At 43.8% G+C, this 20,070-nt stretch overlaps 1 protein-coding gene across 1 annotated transcript in view; it reads right to left on the minus strand.

The window, feature by feature from the left end:
* The window catches only part of BRWD3 (bromodomain and WD repeat domain containing 3), an 81,024-nt gene extending 67,686 nt beyond the window's left edge, over positions 1–13,338 (minus strand). Inside the window, exons 1-4 of the mRNA XM_054996038.1 lie at positions 13,272–13,338; positions 13,127–13,185; positions 12,901–12,930; positions 11,801–11,860 (exon numbers count right to left, since the gene is read on the minus strand). Of these exons, the coding sequence (XP_054852013.1) occupies positions 11,801–11,860; positions 12,901–12,930; positions 13,127–13,185; positions 13,272–13,314 (192 nt within the window). The 5' untranslated portion in view covers positions 13,315–13,338. The remainder of the gene's footprint in view (positions 1–11,800; positions 11,861–12,900; positions 12,931–13,126; positions 13,186–13,271) is intronic.
* Positions 13,339–20,070: the final 6,732 nt, after the last annotated feature.

Genomic DNA, 20,070 nt, shown 5'->3' on the forward strand with positions numbered 1-20,070 from the left:
GTTAGCTGGGAAGTGTAGTTTAAAAAGACAAAGACAAAGGCTCTGCCAATTTCACCTCTCTTCACAGAGCCTGCAGAGATTGTTCCTCAAAGGGTATGTTAATTTCCAGAATCAAAACTGACAGAGCCTGAGGTGAGGTGAAGATGAAAATAACAAGCCCTCTGAGGAGCACTCTCTACCAGCTCTGTCTTTTTAAACTATTTTCCCGTAGAGAGGTGAAGCTGACAGAGCCTTTGGCTCCGTCTTTTTAAACTACACCTCCTGGCTAACATTGCGTCTCTTTACACTTGAGCATCCCGATGTAAGATGTCTCGTGTAGAGAGACCCTATGTGACAGGCCCAAGATCATTCAGTGAGCTTCACGGTGGACTGGAGATTTGAACCCCCGATTCCCAGGTTGTAGTCTAGAACTTCAACCACTGTTTCCTTCTTTTATACCCTGCCTTTCTCCCAAATGGGGAGCCACAATGGCCTACATAGTTATCCTCTCCTCCAATTTATCCTCACAATAAACTTCTGAGGTAGGTTAGGCTGAGAGTGTGTTACTAGGCCAAGGTCACCCAGCAAGCCTCCATGGTAGAGCGCAGGTTTGAAACCGAGTTTCCCAGATTGCAGTGTGACAGCCAAACCACTGACCCACACTGGCTCTTCTCATACTGCTGTTTTTCAAAAAGCAGATCCGGGCCCAGAAGTACTCCAAGGCTCTTGATTAATTAGGCTTTTCACTAAATTGGTCTGAAACATGAACACATAAACACTTGCAGTGTTTAGCAACGGTGGGGTGTACGTGTATTTCTTTTCTGCATTCTAGATCACATTAATATTTACACTTGGCACAGACAGACAGTGTGAAAGCCAGCATGGTGCAGTTGTAAAAGTGCTGGACTAGCATCTGGAGGACCCAGGCTCCAATCTTCCCTCTGACGTGGAACCCTGCCAGGTGACCTTGGGCCAGGCACAGGCTCTTGGCCTAAACCAACTCACAGGATTGTTGTGAGGCTAAATCGGAAGAGGAGGGATATGATGTTGTAAGCTGGTTTGGGTCCCCATTGGGGAGAAAGGCAGGGCATAAATGAAGTAAATAAACAAATTGATATACTAAGGCCCTTTTTAGTGACTCTTCTTTAAATGATGAAAAAATACCTTAGATGGAAAAAATCTGCCTATATCATGCAGCAAAACAAAGGAAAAACACCCAGGATGGGACTACACTGAAACATATAGGCTTGAGTCAATATCTGGGAGATCAACAGAGGCAGAAAAGAGCTCTAGATGCCATTCCCAATTGTGCCCCTTTTCTGTGACTCATTGTTTTTATTTGTAAGCCAGAGGGCAAGACCTCTGTCATGTCTGCCTGATGTACACAGTCTGCCAGTTTCTGGGTTCAATTCAAGGTATGGGTTATCATATACAAAGCCCTTTGTTTTAATTTATTTACTTACTTCATTTATAACCCACTTTTCTCCTTAATGGGCACCCAAAGTCTACAGTTTATTATGGTGGAGACATTCTATCAGATGGTTGTTTTATAGATTCCCTCAAGAGCCGTGAGCGAAACATCTTTTTTCCCACTGCATCATTTTTTCTTCTCTGCATTTCCTAGTATTTTCAGCAATGACTTTATTGTAGTCTCACTTGCCAATCCTCAGTGGAAGTACAAAGCTTTATCATTTCACACTATAGTATGTTTTGCGGTATGACATAAAAAGCTTACGCAAGAAGTTCTTGCCATTTCTTGTTTATGTGTTAACTTGACACCACTGAGTGGTGGAAGGTGAATTTATTTCTTAACCAATATATTGGCTCCAATATTCAATTAAACAGAGTTTTTAAAAACAATCATGAAATTATGAGCAACTGGGGAGAAGTTTGGTTAGAGTTACAGATAAGCTTTTTGTTATGGAAATGGCTACCAGGGCTACCCCATGTTTATTTATATACTACAACACTTTTGCATAGCTTGCGACAGCAATAAGTAGCAAATATGGTCATCAAAATACAAGACCCTGAAGGCTGAAAAATGAGACGGGCTCCTAAAAATTTGAGCTGGCTTCTAGAGCCAAAGAAAATTTGTCAAGGCCTTTTTAATGTATTCAATGCATTTCCCATCCATTTTTGCAATGGCTTGGATCCAAATTACTATAAATGGAGTGGAGATCATAGGAAGGATCTTTGCCAAGCCTCTCTTCCCCCCCCCCCCGCCCCGGCCCCGTCCTCTCCCTGGGCTTTTGAGGGAAAACTGTTCTCAATAGACAAGGCAGGGCCTTCAGAGCAGCTCAAAACACAGCTGAGATCTGCAATGTAAGAATGGGGGGGGGGGGTTCCCTAGTAATTTCCTCCTCCTCAATACTATGCAGTCAACTCTATCTCACAGTGTTTCTAGGAGTTCTCCAGCCTTCAACACTCATTTGGGAAGAGGAATGGGGGCTTCATAAACAGGTTGGGTTCCAACAAATTAGTTCACAGCCAACTCAATTATCCTTACAACATTCCACATTCCTCTAAACTAAGACAGTTAGCATCCCGCTGTTGCAGATCGGAGGGGGAGAGGGAGACAGAGAGAAACTGACTCACTCAAGGCCATCCGCTCAGGAACTTTCTGGCTTCAGAATTTACAGTGTGTGTTTTACTAGATCTCCTTAAGAATCAGGCTAGAAATAAGCACATTTGCCATTTGGTCTATGAGTGTCAACTGTGCTAAACAAGCCTGCCCGATACCCCCTCCCTCAAAAGCTGGAAGTGACTCTGAAGCAAAGTCTTACCATTTGTCTCATAAACAAAGCAGAGAGATACCTGTTAGTTCTTTTGCTGGAATATCCTTAACTTGTTAAACTCTATGCAAATTTATGAATGAAGTCCTTGTTATTAAACCTTTAGGAGATTTAAAAGCCTCAGTTTTTAATGGAACTGTTACAAGCAACAGCCTAGCATGGTAGAAAGGAGCAGAAAAGAGGGGCAGGTGTATAAACAAACACACCGGTTGAAAATGAAATGACCTAAACACAGAACTAAATTTAACTGGACACACAGACAGCTGCAACACAAATGCCTTTAAGCATTCTGCAAAGTCAAAAACCCAACTGTACAATCTGCTGGGCATTTGGGTTTTCTGTGAAGCCCAGCCTGGGTGACCAAGACAACCATCAAGCAAGAGAGGGGCCACAGACAAATCATCTGTAAATGAAAAGCTGCTTGACTCAGGCAAACAGGTGTTAATGGACAAACATGAGGATTCTGGGGTGTGTCAAGCACTCTTATTATGGATACGGGAGGGAAACACAATAAAGCCCCTTTGTCTTGTAAAAACAGCTGCAGGGCCAACACTCAAACCTCTTACTAATAAAAAAAAGGACTGTAGCTGGAATGATTCAGCTATCTCAATGGTGGCCAACCCTTTTGGCAAGAGTGCTGCAAATCCAAAGCATTCTTGAGGCTGGAGGAAGAAGAGAAAGTATGCAGGCAGCACTCCATCTTGTCTGGGTCTCCAGGCACCTGACAAAGTGGGCCCCAGTCCACAGACATAACATCGTGTTACTCTCTAAGGTGCCACAAGGCTCCTCTATTTGTTTTTGGTGCAATGGACTAAGATGGCTAGTATTTTCCTATCTGAAGACCAAAGAAGAAAGGGAAGCAGGCAGGCATTCTTGATGAATGCTGCCCAAGCATCATTTATTACATTTTTATTTCACAATTTGTATTTCTTAGTTTTAAAAATTACTATAAACTGCTTTTGGAGCCAAATTATGGCTGAAATGCAGAATAAAATAAATAAATTAAAATGATTTTTTGCCTCTCTAGCACACAATACTGTGCATCAACAGTATCTTACTGCCACTTTTGCATTTCAGAGTGCTTTTTGCCTCCAGTAGACTGAAGCAGCTGCACAGCTGGGAAAGAGGCAGCATGACATAGTAGTTAGAGTGCTAGACTATGATCTCGGAGATCAGGGTTCAAGTGCTCTGCCTGACTTCAAGCCAACTGGATGATTTTGGGCCAGACACCTTCTCAGTCTGTAATAACTTACAGGGGGTTTGTGAGGATATAAGGCAGTTAACTTAGGACCACGTACGCCACCATGGGTGGAATGATGGGAGAAAAAATGGACAGGTAGAAGGAGAAAGAAATGTAGGCTTAACTCTGCCCCAGCCAGGTTCACCATGTCCTGTCCAGGCATGACACAAATTCCCAGTGCTTGGTACAACCAGGGCAGGATGACAACCCCAACTACTTGCTTTGCAAGCAAAAACAACAAGCTCTACTTCATCAGATACATGAACTGACATTACTACACTGCTTTTAAAACAATGGCTACCATTAAGCATTTGCAAAGTCAAAAAGGTGCTTGCACTATTCACTTGGGTTTGCATGAAAATCTAGATTAAGACAGCCAACGGGACAGAGGAAGAGTAGATCGGAGGCTTCAGTTGGCAGACTGTACACTCACACATAGGTCTAAAGTGGGGTGGAGAACCTTTTTTCTGCCAAGGGCCAATTGGGATATTTATAACATCATTCGCGGGCCATACAAAATTATCAACTTAAAAATTAGCCTGCTATATTGAACCCCGGGAAAGGCATAATCCATAGGTCCGCCCCTTTCCTGTCATTTTCTCTTCACAGTAGCAAAACCTGGAGTGTCTGCTGGAAGCTACTTTGAGGGGCTACAAACTGTCCATCCCAATGTCCACCAAATTTGCAGGGGACCTAGGCCTCACTGCCTTCTAAAGACCCCCCAAGTTTCAGAGAGATTGAAACCCAGGAAAGGCAAGATCCATGGGTCCCTCCCTTTCCTGTCATTTTCTCTTCACAGTGGCAAAAATGGGAGTGTCTGCTGGCAGCTAATTTGAGGGGCTACAAACTGACCTTCCCAATGTCCAATACCACCAAGCACATGAAGCAATAGGCACAGCCTGATTGCTTCTGCGCCACATGTCCCGTGGTGCTGCTGCCGGGTCGGGCCAGGGGCGTAAGCGCATGAAGCAACAGCCTGATTGCTTCTGCACTGCGCGTCCTGCGGTGCTGCCACCGGGTCGGGCCAGGGGCACAAGCGTACGAAGCAACAGGCACAGCCTGCTTGCTTCTGCACTGTGCAGCCCGCGGCACTGGTGTCAGGTCAGGACAGGGGGTTGTTGGGGGCTGGCACGGGCCACAGCGCCTCCTTCAGAGAGCTGCACTCGAGGTGGCTGCTGGCTCCACCTCAATGGACACACTGGCCCTGCAGGCCAGACCAAATGATTTTGCGAGCTATATCTGGCCCGCGGGCTGGACGTTCCCCACCCCTGGTCTAAAGCAAAAATACATAATTATAAACAGCAGAGCCAAAAGGCCATGGAAAATGAGATGACGACATCTCCATGCCAAGCTGAAATATATTCAAGATGAAGATAGGAATCACCCAAAACGGCAGAAAATGATGATACCGCAATCTTTCTTGCTATGGCTACACTGACATAATTACCTGCAACAGATGAGAAAGCCTTGGTTGCAATTTATGCATCAGAAAAGTTTAGAAGGACTGAGCCTGCAATCCTAGGTGTACTCGCTTGGAAACAAGTCCCATTAGATCCATTAGGCTTACTTTGAAACAAATGCGCATAGGATTGGGCTACATACATTATGTTGATGATGACGCTTAGTCACATATATGATTTCAGGTATCACTTGGTTGCATGCCATGAGCTTTTCCATTTTTTAAAACATGGCTCTGTATCTGGGGCTAGGTATAAAGCATTGTCCACTGTCAGTTTTAAACAGTACAAAAATATCCCTGCAGATGAAACTCATTTGTTAAAATAACACAGTTTACCCACAGACTATTCTCATACTAGTGCTTTGCATATCCAGGATAAATTTAGAAATTCTTTTGGGAGGATACATGTGAAAGTGTTTGATCTGAGTATATCATTCAGGTATCTTGATCAAATGTACTCCTACACAGTGAGTTTTCAGGGAATTCAGGACCTGCCTGGCAAAATGTTATACAAATTTTAGATCATCAGTCTGTGGGCTATCACACTAAGATGTGTATAAAGCCATCCTGTTTATACAAGATACACACACAACATATTGTTTACGTAAACAATTCAAAGATTAAACAGTGCATCGTGACAGAAGCTTATGTAGGCAACAGTCTATTTCTTCCAAACACGAAATTTGGATACATCTGGGTCAATATAATTCTATGGCTCTCAAACTTTTTGAAGTGGGACACATTTCTAAACTCGGGACTCACTCGCACACTAACTTCATGCTACCTTCTCCCTCCTCAGCATAAAATGCAAAAATCTTATATTGGTTAACAATTACTTATATTTTTAAGAAGTGTTATACATATATATCACTATTAAGCAATAGCCTGTATTTCAGAGCAGTTTCTCAAATTATGCATGTGGTCCCTCCTCCTGGCCTCTGTCCTGACCCACCTACAAGAGAGTTGTGGCCCACAGCTAGAAAAACTGCTGGTGTAATTGTCTGCTGCACTGGTATAATGCTATTAAGAGAACATTGTTTGTAGTGTTTTATTTATTTATTTAATTTTGGTCTGCCTTTCTCACTGGGACTCAAGGTGGATTACATAGTGTGAACCAGTACAATCAATATCAAGACATTTCAATATACACGTAATAGGTATATACCTGCAATTTGCAAGATTTAAAAAGAAAGGAAGAATGAATGAAAAGAAAGGTTTAAAGATGAAACAAAGCATAGGCAAATTCCATGACTGATTAAACAACACAGGAACTACCCAGTAGGATCATGCTTATAGCAATAAGTGTATGGTCCCTCACCCTTTACAGCAGGGGTGGGGAACATCATTTGGACTGGCCCGCGGAGAGAGACAAGTGGTGGTGCTGAGAGCAAATCCCCCGATCCCACCCACTCCCACTTGGCGGGGGGTGCACTCCTTTGGGGGCGCGCTCTTGCACTGCGAGAGCAGGCAGCAGCGGCAGTGAAAACAGGCCACTCTCGCTGCCGCCGAGAGCAACCCGCAGCGCTGGCAAAAGCGGCCTGCACTGCCATGAGAGCAAGCGGCGGCTGCAGCGGGGGCGCTGGCAACAGCTGCTGCCGCCACCGCCACCACGAGCGGGTCACAGCAGTGGCGGCAGGGAGAAAGGGGCCCCATCGCCCTTTCTTCCGCATGTGTGATGGCGCTCCCAGAAGTGACATCATCACACACGCTGTGTGACGTCTTTTCCAGGAGCGCCGTCACGCGTGTGGAAGAAAGGCCGCTCCCCACGCAGGACAGAACATAAACTTGGCCCTCAGCAGAAAAAAGGTTCCCCATCCCTGCTTTACAGCAATAGTAGTAAAGTCTATGGTCCCTCACTGTTTACAGCAATAGCAGTAAAGAGCTACAGTATTAAGCACTTATATACTGATGCAAAATATTTCATAGTTCAAGAGCCTGTAAGAGATAAATACGAAGCAATAGATGAAAGCCATCCTTATGAGTCAAAAACCAGGTAAAAGAGCATGATAAGATTTCCAGCAAGGATAGTTGGGGCAAGGAGCCCCAACTCCAGGCAGAGCTGTGACATAGAGGAAAATAAGGATTTGACTCCAATCTCAGCTGGCCTTTCCTCCCAGAACTGCTATCTGTACCATTGTGAGAACAAACTTTAAAAAAGCCACAGCACGCTACAAGTTGATTCGGAGATCCCTATGGCAGCTATTTACCAAGTTAAAAAATGCACTGAAGATCCAGTCATAGTTATTTCAATGCCTGTTTCTAAAATTCCCCAGTTGCTAAGAATGCCCAGTTAGAAGTACAGAATTGGAAAACACTAATTGGAACATCTAAGTCCTTAGGCCTAACCTGAGGTAAGGAATCACATGCCAAGATTGCAGATAAGGCCACAAAACAAACAAACCCACCCAACCTCCAAGCCCATACATATCTACCAACATACCCCAGAGCACTGAGAGGGTTCTGGCAAGATAGTAATCCTGAAGAAATATCTTCTTCAAACAGTCAGCTACAAGGCTGCCCCCACAACCCAAGATACCCCCAACAAATATCTTCTTTAGAAGTTCAGAGCATGGTTACATTAAATTCCACCTCCCGAGGGAAATCTGGTTGCTCCTGCACAATATGCCAAGTACGTGAAAGAAGAACAGTATTGGCAAATAGGCACATATAGGTCCCAGCCCATTAAGGGTTTGAAAAGTAGAAGTAGGCCATTGAATCAAGGTCAGAAAGAAACTAATTGATGCAATCAATTGATGAAATCAATTGATGCAATTGATCTAGTCTAAACCTAATATGACTAAAGGGGGGCAGGGTGAGCTAAACATAATTAGCAAAGAATTCTTAGCATCCTCACCAACAATTTCCCAAATATCTGGACGGAAAGCTATGTTAGTTAAACTGCTATTTTAAAAAAGGATAGCAAAAAGATATATCCACAGGGGACAAGCCACCTCTCCCAAAGTTTGTTCAAAAAACACAACTTCAAAATGTAAAAGAAATGTAAGCACACTTGATAGCAGCGTTATTTTGAATGAGCAACAATGGTTCCATGTCACTCTGCACTAAGCGTACATGTCAGAATCCAGCCGCCAGCCATGCCAACCTCTACGGATCAGATTTTTCTTTCCTTAATGAGTATGTGATCTTCTGCAGAGTACATGATCGGTTGTAATATTAACAGATCACAATTGTTGTAAGAGAGAAACATATTCAACTGTGGCACCTTCTCTTATGGAAACCCACTGCCATGTACCATAGCTGTTACAAAGACTGCGGTTAATTCAGTTAGATAAGTGCGCGGCACACAACAAACACTGGTGGCATATTCATATTGATTGCTTATAAAGTCTTGTAGGTTTAATTTAGCCACAACGTCAGGAAAAGTAACAGAAATTCCTTGGCATCAGTATCAGAAAAAATATCTTTAGTACCACATCAGCAGCCACACTGAAGACTTCAAAGCAATCAGCCTTACCTTCAAAGCCCTCCCCCCATAGCCTTGCCTGGCTAATTTCTCCTGTTGATACCAGAATACAACCCTGTCTGTGATTTTTGCTCCTCCAGCTGTGCCATCCTCAGATACCCTCAAACAATTCCACCCTTTCTCCCTTGTTGCCTCTTATGCCGCCTCCCAGAATACCTCTGTGATATCACTTCCTTCAAATCCCTCCTCAAAATCCATCCAAAATCCTTTTTCATGAAAAATGAGGAATCTTTAGTCCAATGGCCCACATCAAAACAAAGTTTAATTAGAATGCTTCTTCCTCCTCTACTTGTTCCCTACCTCAGCTTCCCTTCCTCTCCTTTATTGTCTTCCATGGGTCCATTTTTAAATTGTAAGTTCCATGGGGCAGAGACCTGCTCTTGTACTTTGTAATGCACACTGATGTCACCTCTAGCAGGTTTGGAGAAGTGGCCTACAAATCTTCTAAGTAATAAATGGTACAGTATAAACATTTTTGTATTGTTTGTCATGCAATTCTGTACGTATTCATTTATGCTATTTATACCCCACTTTTCTCCACAGTGGACCCAAGTTGGTTTACATCATTCTCTTCCATTTTAGCCAAATAATAAACCCTGTGACGTAAGTTAGGCTGCGAGTGTGTGACTGGCAGGGTGGGAATTTGAACCTGCGTCTCCTAGATCCTAGTCTGACACTCTAACCATTATACCACACTGGCTCTCATTTGATTTCACATTCTTCCCCTTCACACTGCTCTATCAGTTTAGCCTTCATTTGAGTTTAAGTTTTATACTACTGTTTAAAAAGCAGGAATTCAAAAAACAAGCTGAACTTTTCTGTGAAAAAAATCACTATATAACTGAGCAAATTAAACCTTGAAAGATTTGGTCTTTCCCTACTTATATTGAGATCTTAAGACTTTTTTCCTGTATCTAATTCCTATGATTTCAAAAAATAAGCAACTGTCCTGGAAACAATGATCTCTGTTCTCACCACACTGTGAAATAGGCAGGTAAGTATCAACAGCATATCCGTATGAACTTCCAGAAAGAAAATATTTGTTACAGGGTAAAAACTAAGGAATGGCATTAGTCACTGCAATTGTCCACACTTCCAAATTATCTTCCAATATATTTACAATTTACAAAGTAAACAGAAGCCTCTTAATGGGTGAGTGAGCTCCTTGGCATACATGGAACTGATTACAGGTAGCAAAGATCAAAGAAAATCTAGCGCTTGAACTGCAAAACTCTCAACCTGTATTTCAAAAATACCTCATTAATATTACTTTTTGCATCCACACACAAACGAGATGACAATTCACCTGCCTTGGAGGTATTTTACCCTATAATGAGTGATACTCGGTGGCTCCAAAGCCACACATGCCTCTTTCACATGTCACCTGTGGCTTTTCTGAGCACTATTTCCTAATGTAGGGAATGTGTGCACGGCTGTTGCCCAGTAGGGCTTGTGATTGGCAGGCTGTTCCCACCAACAGAGGAACTGGTATACTGTGAGCCTCATGCTAGGGATGGAAGTAAAATGTTGTTTTTTTGATTGATGGTAATTGTGAAAGTGGCTCTCCTCAAGCCAAGGACGGAATACGACGGCTGTAAAATATTTTACTTTAGATACGCAGTGTTGGCTTAAAAACACACTGAACTGAAAAGTGACAAGTGCAAATGCTAATTATTATATAACAGCTTGCTGTGAAAGAGAAAAAAAGAGAGGAGAAATTTTCAGAACAAGCCCTCTGAAATAACCAAGCCTGAGAAATCAGGCGGACAGACAACTCATCAGCAATATTTAGAACTGGCAAGTGCTAAACCAAACTTTCTGCAACCCCTCTGCTGCTCTCTGGCATCACTAAATAAAGCGGAGCATCGTGCATATTACACTTTGATGCTCAAAAAGTGCTTGAGATTTGCATAGCCTGACCAGTTTGGGAGCATCAGAGCAACTCCCTTTTGGGGTACAGTTCGCAATGATACACAAACACACACAGAACTCAGCATATCCGATTCCTGACATATGATAGAATAGCATATTTTAAAATCCAAATGGGAAAGGCAATCTGAATACTCCCCCCTCCCCCAAATCTCACAACCAGAACAAATGAGCTCGCTCTAATGCACCTACAGTTCGGCATTACCTGCTTGCATGCTGAAATATCTACAGAATATACTTTCACCAGCACCAAGATAGAAAATGAACAGAAGCCAGGCCACACTCACTCTATCAGACCATCTTTCATTTTTTCTCCCTTCTTTATAAGCCAACTTCTTTATTTCACAAGGAAACGGGGATGTTTTCGGTCTTTAAAATTACAAATTTTTCTTTACCACTCATCTTTATTTCAGCTTCCAACAGAAACAAGCAAAAGTGCTCATTTCAGAATTTATTTACATTCTACTATTAAAGGCCTAAGCTTTTCTAAAGCGGATAACAGAAATGACCCCCATCTCAACAGATTCTCTGTCAGTACCCAATATTATTTGGTGCATGGGGAGGGAGGCACAGGATTTTTAATGCAGTAAAACCACACTTCTCTCGTCGGTTCCTAGCGTCTGAAACTACAACCAATCAGCAAGCAGCTATCATTTACAAACACGGAACTTAAGCCTGATAGGAGCCATACCATTGGCCTGAGCAGAACCCCCTTTTACATGCCCTCAAATAACCCTCCCTGGTTCCTCCACAATAGACACCTCTTGGGGAAAGAATGACACTGAAAATAAACCCCAGATCACCCCGTAAGTGACTCCGACAACCCTTCATATAAGGTCAAATTCTGTTTGGCCTTCCCGGATTGGAGCACCCCCCCCTCCCCGCACACAATTTTAAGCCAGCAAGCCTTTACTCACCAGATCTTCAAAGCTCCTTCGGTGCTCCTTGCCCTGCCAATCCAGACGTCTTGGGATCAGCTGTGGGTGGGGGGTAGCCGTTAGAGCATGTATAAGTGAAGGAGAGGAAATAACTATTCCCCCTCCCCAATTTCCCCCTCCAGCAAAGCCTTCAATGATTCTTAACACACAGGGCTTCCATCTTCCCCCTATGCCACCTGCACCCAACCGGAAAAGTCCAAGACTTACCTCCCCCACCAGCACCCAACCAGAAAAAAGTCTAAGACTTACCCCTCACACACCAATTTAAAGAAATCCAGGGGGAACATAGTTTAAAAAAAGAAAAGACACAGAGGACCAACTCTTAAACATTATGCTGTCTTGAATGGTGACAAGAGGTAATCCTTATTGGTGACCTGTACTAAAGGGCAGTTCTTCACAACATACAGGACGTCCGGCTGACTCAGCAAAGGTTCCCCATCCTGTCCATTAATCAAAACACTGGGGAGGGGGCGGAAATTGCCCTCTTTTTTCAAGTCCTGTTCATAGTGGGAAGTTATTCATAATTACACTTGCATCCCACCCTCCCTCCAAGGCAAAGCAGCGCACACAAGTTTCCCCATCTCTTTATCCTCACAACAACCTCACAAGGCAGATCTGGCTAAAAGCAAGCCAACAGCTCAAGGTTACCCAGTCAGCTTTCACAGGGAAGGGAGCATTTGAACCCCAGGCCTAATTCCACACCACACATCCTACCGGCTTTGGGACGAAATTTTAAAAAGCCTCCCGCAGAACTTTAGTAGGAGAAGCGAGTGAGCAAATGTGTGTGTGTGGAGGGGGGGGGGGTGGAAAGAGAAGTCCAGTGGCACTTTAAAGCCTAACAAAATTTGTTCCAGCATAAGCTCACTTCATCAGATGCACGACAGCGTCCTTCTATAACAAATCTATACTCACAGCTACAAGCAACAAAAAGAAATAGCAGCCAACTGGGGGGGCAGGACGCCCCCCAACCCCTTTTAAGGGCTGGAGAGAAGTCACAGGAGGAGGAGTCCACCCCCTTCCCTGCTCAGCCCCAGCCCCCACCTCCCCAGGCCCCCCCCCCCAGCCCTCCTGGGCATTACCTGGTGCTCTTCCAGCTCCTCCACCAGCACCTGAGACAGAGAAGACACAAAGGGGCGTGAGGGGCCGCCGGGGGTCCCACTTCCCCACCCCACCGCCCCCGGGCTCTTTCCTCGGGAGTCGGCCCTGCTCTTTCCTCTCCGGGGTCACAGCCTTCGGGGGAACGGGGGGGGGAGGCGGGCGAGCCCCCCGCAGGCCGGCCCAGCAGCCCCTTCCCGGGAGCCTCACCTGGGCGGATTTCTTGCACGGGCCGGACTGGAGGAAGCGGGCGATCAGGTAGTAGAGCTCTGAAAGGAGAAAAGGCAGGGTAAGGCGGAGGTCGGCCGAGGGGAGCGGGCAGGGCAGCCGCGGCGGGCGCGGGCGAGGGACCCACCGGCTTCCAGCTGGGTCGGCGCGGCCGCCGCTGGGGCCGCCATCCTCGGGGCTGAGGGAGCAGGCCCGGCGAGGAGGGAGGCGGGCGGGCGGGCGAAGCCGAAAGGCGCCCCGCCGCTGTCGCCGGGATGGGAAGACGGTTTGGCCGAGGAGCGGCTCCTCTCTCACGGCCGCCCGGAGCAGCCCCGCCGGCGGGGGTCGTCAAGCGCCGCTCGCCGCCGCCGCCTCATCGCCCCGGCGCCGAAGGCTCCATGGAGGGAGGCAGGCAGGCGGGAGCCCCGGCGCGGCACACTCCGACGGGCTGCCGCGCCGGAGGGGAGGCGAGGAGAGGCGGACGGAGAGAGGGAGCGAGACAGCGGCTCGGTAAAGGGGGGAGCCTGGCCGGGGGAGAGAGGCAGGCAGGCAGGCAGGCAGGCAGGCGGCTGCGGGAAGCCTCCGGCCGCGCGGGGGCGACGGAGCAGGCCGGCCTGCGCGGCTGAGGCGGCCCTCAGGAAAGGCCGGGCGGAGGAAGGGGCGGGGAAGGGGAAAGGGGAGGCTGCGGCCTAGCTGAGGCGAGGCGCGCCTGGGCCTGTGCTGAGGGCCGCCCTCGCCTCGTTCTGCGGCGCTCGCTTCGCGGGTGGGGGAGCGAAATCACCCCTGAGGGGAAATGAGCGCAGCGGGCCGGCCCTTGCCGGGACTCAGATGGGCCCTGCTGGCCGTCGTCTTTCAGCCCCGCGGGGAGAGGGGTGGCAAGCCGGACGGGCGGCCTTCGCGTTAGGGGCAGGGGGGCTGCTGGCTGGTTTACTGAGAGAGGGTGGGAACTATAAGTGACATGGAGCTTTTGAGGGACAAAGTACATTAAAACGGGGTGCTTTCGATGCTTTTGGACATGCGTTTTGTTCTCTCGAGCGTTAGGAAATGGTTAGTTGGTTGGGGGGTAGGAATATGTTGTATGTTGGTTTGGTTTTTATGGTAAAGGGTTGGTTTTGGTGACTTGTATGTGAGCGTCTTATTTCATTGCTTATGGGGTACATATATGCACAAAACGGGGTGAGCTTGTGGTCTCAGGTAAGAAATAAGGGGTTTCCGGTCTTACTTACGGGAAAGGGTTGAATACCTCCTCTTTCCTGTAAGGGAAATACTGATAGAAGAAGGTGTAAATATTCATTTTCATTTTTCATGTTAACAGTGACAGATTATGAAAGAAGAGCAAGATCTGGCTCTAGTGACAACTTAAAGAGCAACTAGATTTCCAAATCTCCATTTGTGGACAGGAACGAGTTCTTATGTCTCCCTTTTCCCATTCTTTATATCTGACTCAATAAAAGAAGCCACATCCTCTAATGTGCAGGATCTGAGCAAGTCTGTTAATGATAGGACGTTTTGGAGGTCTTTCCTTCATAGGGTTGTTATAGGTCAGAGACTTGACAACACATAACACACACATATCTGATGAAGGGAACTTTTATTCTTAAAAGCTCACACCTTGGAAATGTAGTTGGTCTTTAAGGACGCAGATTTTGCTCTTTGACTGTAGACCAACATGGCTACCCACCTGGAACAAGAAGAGTCAGGGTTAGACTTCAAGAAGTGTACCTTTCTAATACGGGTTCAAGAGCGGATTTGAATCCCAACTCTGCCCTGGAAACTCACTGGGTGACCTTGATCCAGTCACACACAGTCAGTCCAACCTACCTCAAAGAATTGTTCTGAAGATAAATGAAAGAAGGAAGAATGATGTAAGCTGCTCTGTTGTCTCCACTGGGGAGAAAGGCAGGGTATAAATGAAGTAAATAAATAAATATGGGGGTCATGCTGGTAGTTTTTTACATTACAGTAATTCTTGATGAGGAGTATCACTGTCTACTTAATGCAGATACGTGGGGGGAATGTTGGCGTTGCTGGTTTTGTGATCAAAATAAATGGAAGTCCTCCATGTTTAAATGTAGCAGAAGTGCATTCCTAGCATATTGTAAGATAAAAACTGGAATAAGAGGGAGGCTGACGCTCTGCCTCTTAATGATAGAAGTATATGGGGGGAAGGGGTGTTACTGGCATTCTTTGTATGGATAAAAAAACTTAAATGTTCACAGAAGCAGCCAATCTTTATTGTCAGAAATACAAGAGAGGGTTATTATAAGCCACAGTGGTATTAATGGCAATTTCTGGATAGATCTTGCCATTAATACCACTGTGGCTTATAATAACCCTCTCTTGTACTTCTGACAGTAAAGATTGGCTACTTCTGTGAGGCAATGGCAAACCATCCCGTAACAAAAGTCTGCCAAGAAAATGTCATGATGCGATTGCCCCCACCCCCCATGGGTCAGTAATGACTCCATGCTTGCACAGGGTCATTACTGGATAGGTCTAGATTTCTGAGAAATAAATAAAAGAGGTGACAGGTTTGTTGGTTTTTGACATTCTGTCAAAAACAAGCAAATGGCTAGTAGCCTGTGCAGCTCAGGAATATTTCAAAAATGAGCTCAGATTCAAACGGTTCTTACAGGATTATTTTAAAAATTGTTTTAAACAGAGAGAAGGCTGCAGATCAAAATATTAAAAGCTGACCATTTTATGTTGTTTCTAGGCCATATTTGTTATCAAGAGGCTATTGCTGGAATGTTTCAGCTCAAATATTGAGAATTAAGGTCTTGCCCTGCATGTGTCATAGGGGACATTTGCAGATTTTTTTAAAAATGCAAGTACAGCATTTCAAGCAGTAAGGGAATAAGACATGCTTTTGTGTTGACAGACACGTATTGTAATCTGCAATTCCTCCACCCACATAAGGAAGTAGTTAAAGAGTTGCTAAGAAAAGAACTGACTCAGTCCCTGACATACTCTAACAGTGGAATCTTAAGCAGAGTTACTCCAGTCTAAGCCCATTGAAATCAGTGGTGTTAGACTGGAGTAACTCTTCTTAGGATTGCACTATAAATTATGTTGCTTGCATTTAACGATTAGTCTCTTATGTTCACATAGAACTCTTTCCCACTCTATTAGATGGTTAATTCTTCTCTTACATCGTCATATAGCCTTCTTAACATCACAAGGAAGGAAGAGTGCAATAGTTTGTTAAAGGCAGTTTCTCACATGCTGTAGCAAACCTGAGTTTGCCATTAAGTGTACATTCAACAGAGAACCACAGCTAGACTTGGCTATCTATTATGTATCTCTATAATACATATATTGTCCAAAATCTATTTGTAGCATTTGAATATTACATGGTTAGATAAATGCCTACAATATATAATGTGTGAAGCACATCCAATTCTTTGGAAATACCAGCTTCTTTATGGAAACCAGTGTTTTTTAACTAGTAGCCCTGACCTGGATCGTCCATGTAGCCTGATCTCGTCAGATCTCAGAAGCTGAACAGAGTTGGCCTGCTCAGTATTTGGGTGAGAGACCACCAAGAAAGGTCAGAGTTGCTGCACAGAGGCAGCCTATGGCAAACCACGTCGGTCTCTTCCCTTGAAAACCCTATGGGGTCACCATAAGCTGACTGAATTGGCAGCACACACACAAAAAGCCTACTGTAGCTAGTGATGAGTCATGCTTCAAGAACAATATTTTGACTGAGGAAATTTTGCTTTATACCACACCAGTTAATTTCACTGGAAAGACTTTAAAATTAAACATTACCCTGCTGATCTAAAAAAACCCTGTTTCCTGAATTATTTTAACAAACTAGGAAAAAATTAAAAAATTAAATGAAAAATTCTTAAAAGTGGGTCTAGTGAATGTACATTGTCTTTGGGTGTCTCTCACTAACTAAAATGCTAAGGAACACCAGCTGACTTTCTTCTGACTTACGATGGCATCCCAAAAGTAGCAACAGCTACTTTCCTCGCCGTGCTTTCTGCCCTACCTTTCTTTTCCTACTGTTGGATCATTTTTATGGGAAATCTAGCAATGAAGAGGTGATATGAATTTGGTTTTCCAATGGGCTCAGTTGTAAAGGAGATAGCACTCTGTTTCTATCAAAGAGCCTTTTCGTGCAAAACCCAGTAACCAATGGGCCTTGCAGCAAGTAATTTAGAATAAACAGAGAATTGCATTTCCAAACTTTTTAGTACATTCAGTGTGATTAGCTGACCTTAAGCAGTCTCGAATGCAGCATATGCCATCTTTTCATTTTTGTTGGATAGTTGCGGAGTCTAATCCACAATGTATGGAATATAAATTGAGCACTTTATTTTCTATTGTAGTGTATTCAGTATCAGGATAAGTACGGGAAGAAAAGATAAATTAAATTTGAACATGGAGCGTTTTTATCTGCAATTGTATCAAGTTTTAAATTTAGCTACTTTTATGTACTGGATAATGTAAGGCAGAGCTTTGAGCAAGCTCGGACAAATCTCTCTAGATAAAGAAAAGATGAGGGGCCCTTCCTTGCCTCAATGGGGACAGGGAGTGGGAGACTCTTTAAGGATACATAGATTTTAAATCCATCCATACATAAAACGTCTGCATAAAGTACCTTATATAAAAAGGATTTTCGAGACTCGAAAACCACCTTGGACCAAAGCACCCAGGGAGATCCAACTGGATCGACCTGTACCACATTAGAAAGCTATCTCATTACAAGCAAACAAAAATGATTAAAATATTTTCATAGTAGAGCAGCCATAATGCTAAATATTATTAGAAAGGGAGGTGTAAAGGAATAATAAAAGAAAAAGGATTAGGACTAACACAAAGAAAGGACTGGGATGAAAGAAGGAATGCATCAAGAGGAATCATTACTATGTTGTATATCAATAATATCTCTGTTTTGCATCTGGTTAATCCCATAGCTTTTTATATGTTGTACATGCTGTGAACATGCCCATTACTCTTCAGTACATCATACGTTCACAAGTGAAAGCTTATCTAGCCACTGTTCTACCTTTCATTATATTTGCATTTACTTATTTATATAGCCATTTATCTGTTATCTAAGGGACAACAATTTAGAAATGGTGTAAATTGTTACTTTGAAAGAAGAAAGACACTAATTGTTCTTGCAAGACATCCCGAAGTTTCAAAATAACTGAACAAATCTACCCAGTGTGTGATAAAATTCCCCGAGTGGTGTCACAATGCCATTGCTTATCATTAGGTTTCACGCCCATTCTGGACAGCCTGTATTGACATTTTGTTGAATTAAAGGATCCAGTGTCCAGCCTTTGCTCTTGATGTTTCCCCCCATGCTATCCTTAAAGAGGACATCCTGCATTTAAATCAATCACATGCTTTATGGCAAAATACTCTAGAAGCTTTGACTGGGTGTAAAGTTACATTTGCTTGGGCTGTAAACACAGGAAACCCTTAAAGATGAAAAAGATATGGTCATGGAGTTTCTTGGCTTCTTTCACATTTATATATGAGGAAATAATTTGTAAACTATGATGCAGATGGTATCTTACATCAGGCAAAATGATCTTTTTCTATAAAGATCCCATTGTTCCTCAGTTTTTTTGTACAGAGGCGCATATTATTGCATATGCAGTTGACACACAATAATTGCAGTCCTTCTGGAATGAAGTACTTTGCATTGTAGAGAAGCATCAGGTATCACAAACAGTCCACCTGTAGATTACATGTTGGTTTAAATGTGTGAATTTATGTACAGAAAAGCTGGCCTGCCACATGAGTGTTGCAAAGGGAGAGGAAAGCCAGGATGTTTTGTATTAAAACCTTTGCAGATGAATTGAGTACAAAGCAGTATTTTTAGGAAATACATGTTATAAATCATAGTTGAGTTTACAGGAAATGAATCGGTACTGTTGATCTGGTGATATTTAAAGGGAAATGGGAGGTTGGTTTGATTTGTTGGGGTTTTTAATTCAATTGATTTAGAGATGCTTCAGTCTACAGTTAGAATGAGGTTCAAAAAGAGTTTGCATTTTGAGGTTCACTTTCTTCTTCCCATGAAAATATTCTAACGTTCAATATTTTAAAATATGGTCTCTGAATGATTAACAAGAGACTGGTAAGCACAGAAATAACACATAGAAAACTATTCACTTTTTATTATGCCTGTTGTACCCCTGAGGTCTCATTGGCAACCCATCAGCATTCTAAATTTGTTATATATTCCAAGGATCTTCCAATATTTTGTTTGGTTAGTGTCTCAATTTCTTTTCATCATGAAGCCCAGGCAGTGAATTTCCATAGGTTATTGTTCAAATTTCCATTTGATCATAGATGGATTATGATGTTGTCCTGCCCACGGGCACACTTTGAGTTATTCTACTTTATAGTCTGACAAATTACCAAAATCCTCCAGGTCTTTTTAATCTTTGAATTAACTATGCTTTCTAAACTTGGTCTCTGTATGGATATGAAACCTGATTATTTTCTCCAGTGCTGTGAAAACCTACTCTCAATTTCTAGAAAACACAGTAACTTTGTGATACTAATTCTGAAGTCATTTGTGTTCCTAGACTTCTATGGAACTGTATCCAGTTCCATTCACCAAACAGATGGTTGGTACTAAATGTCCTTGGGCCAGTCACTAACCTCGCAGCTTGCCTACCTCGCCTGGTAGGTGAAAAGATAAAATAGGGGAAGAGACCCTATGTGCACCACTCCAAGTTCTTTGGAGGAAAGACAAGGTGCTAACATCTGTTGGAGAAAAAGTGTGTTTTGAATCAAAGATGCTCATGTACCCACAGATTAAAGCAGATGATTTGTACTATCAGAGCTGACTGCGCTAATTGTTGAGGATGGCACGCATATAAGCACTGTCCAGAATTATCATTCATTATGTATTTGTCTTCAGCAACTGCTACCAGTAGGAACCCAGCACGTCGTATGTTACAGCCATAATA

This window comes from Eublepharis macularius, chromosome 13 (genome assembly GCF_028583425.1).
Source record: "Eublepharis macularius isolate TG4126 chromosome 13, MPM_Emac_v1.0, whole genome shotgun sequence".
Taxonomy (NCBI): domain Eukaryota; kingdom Metazoa; phylum Chordata; class Lepidosauria; order Squamata; family Eublepharidae; genus Eublepharis; species Eublepharis macularius.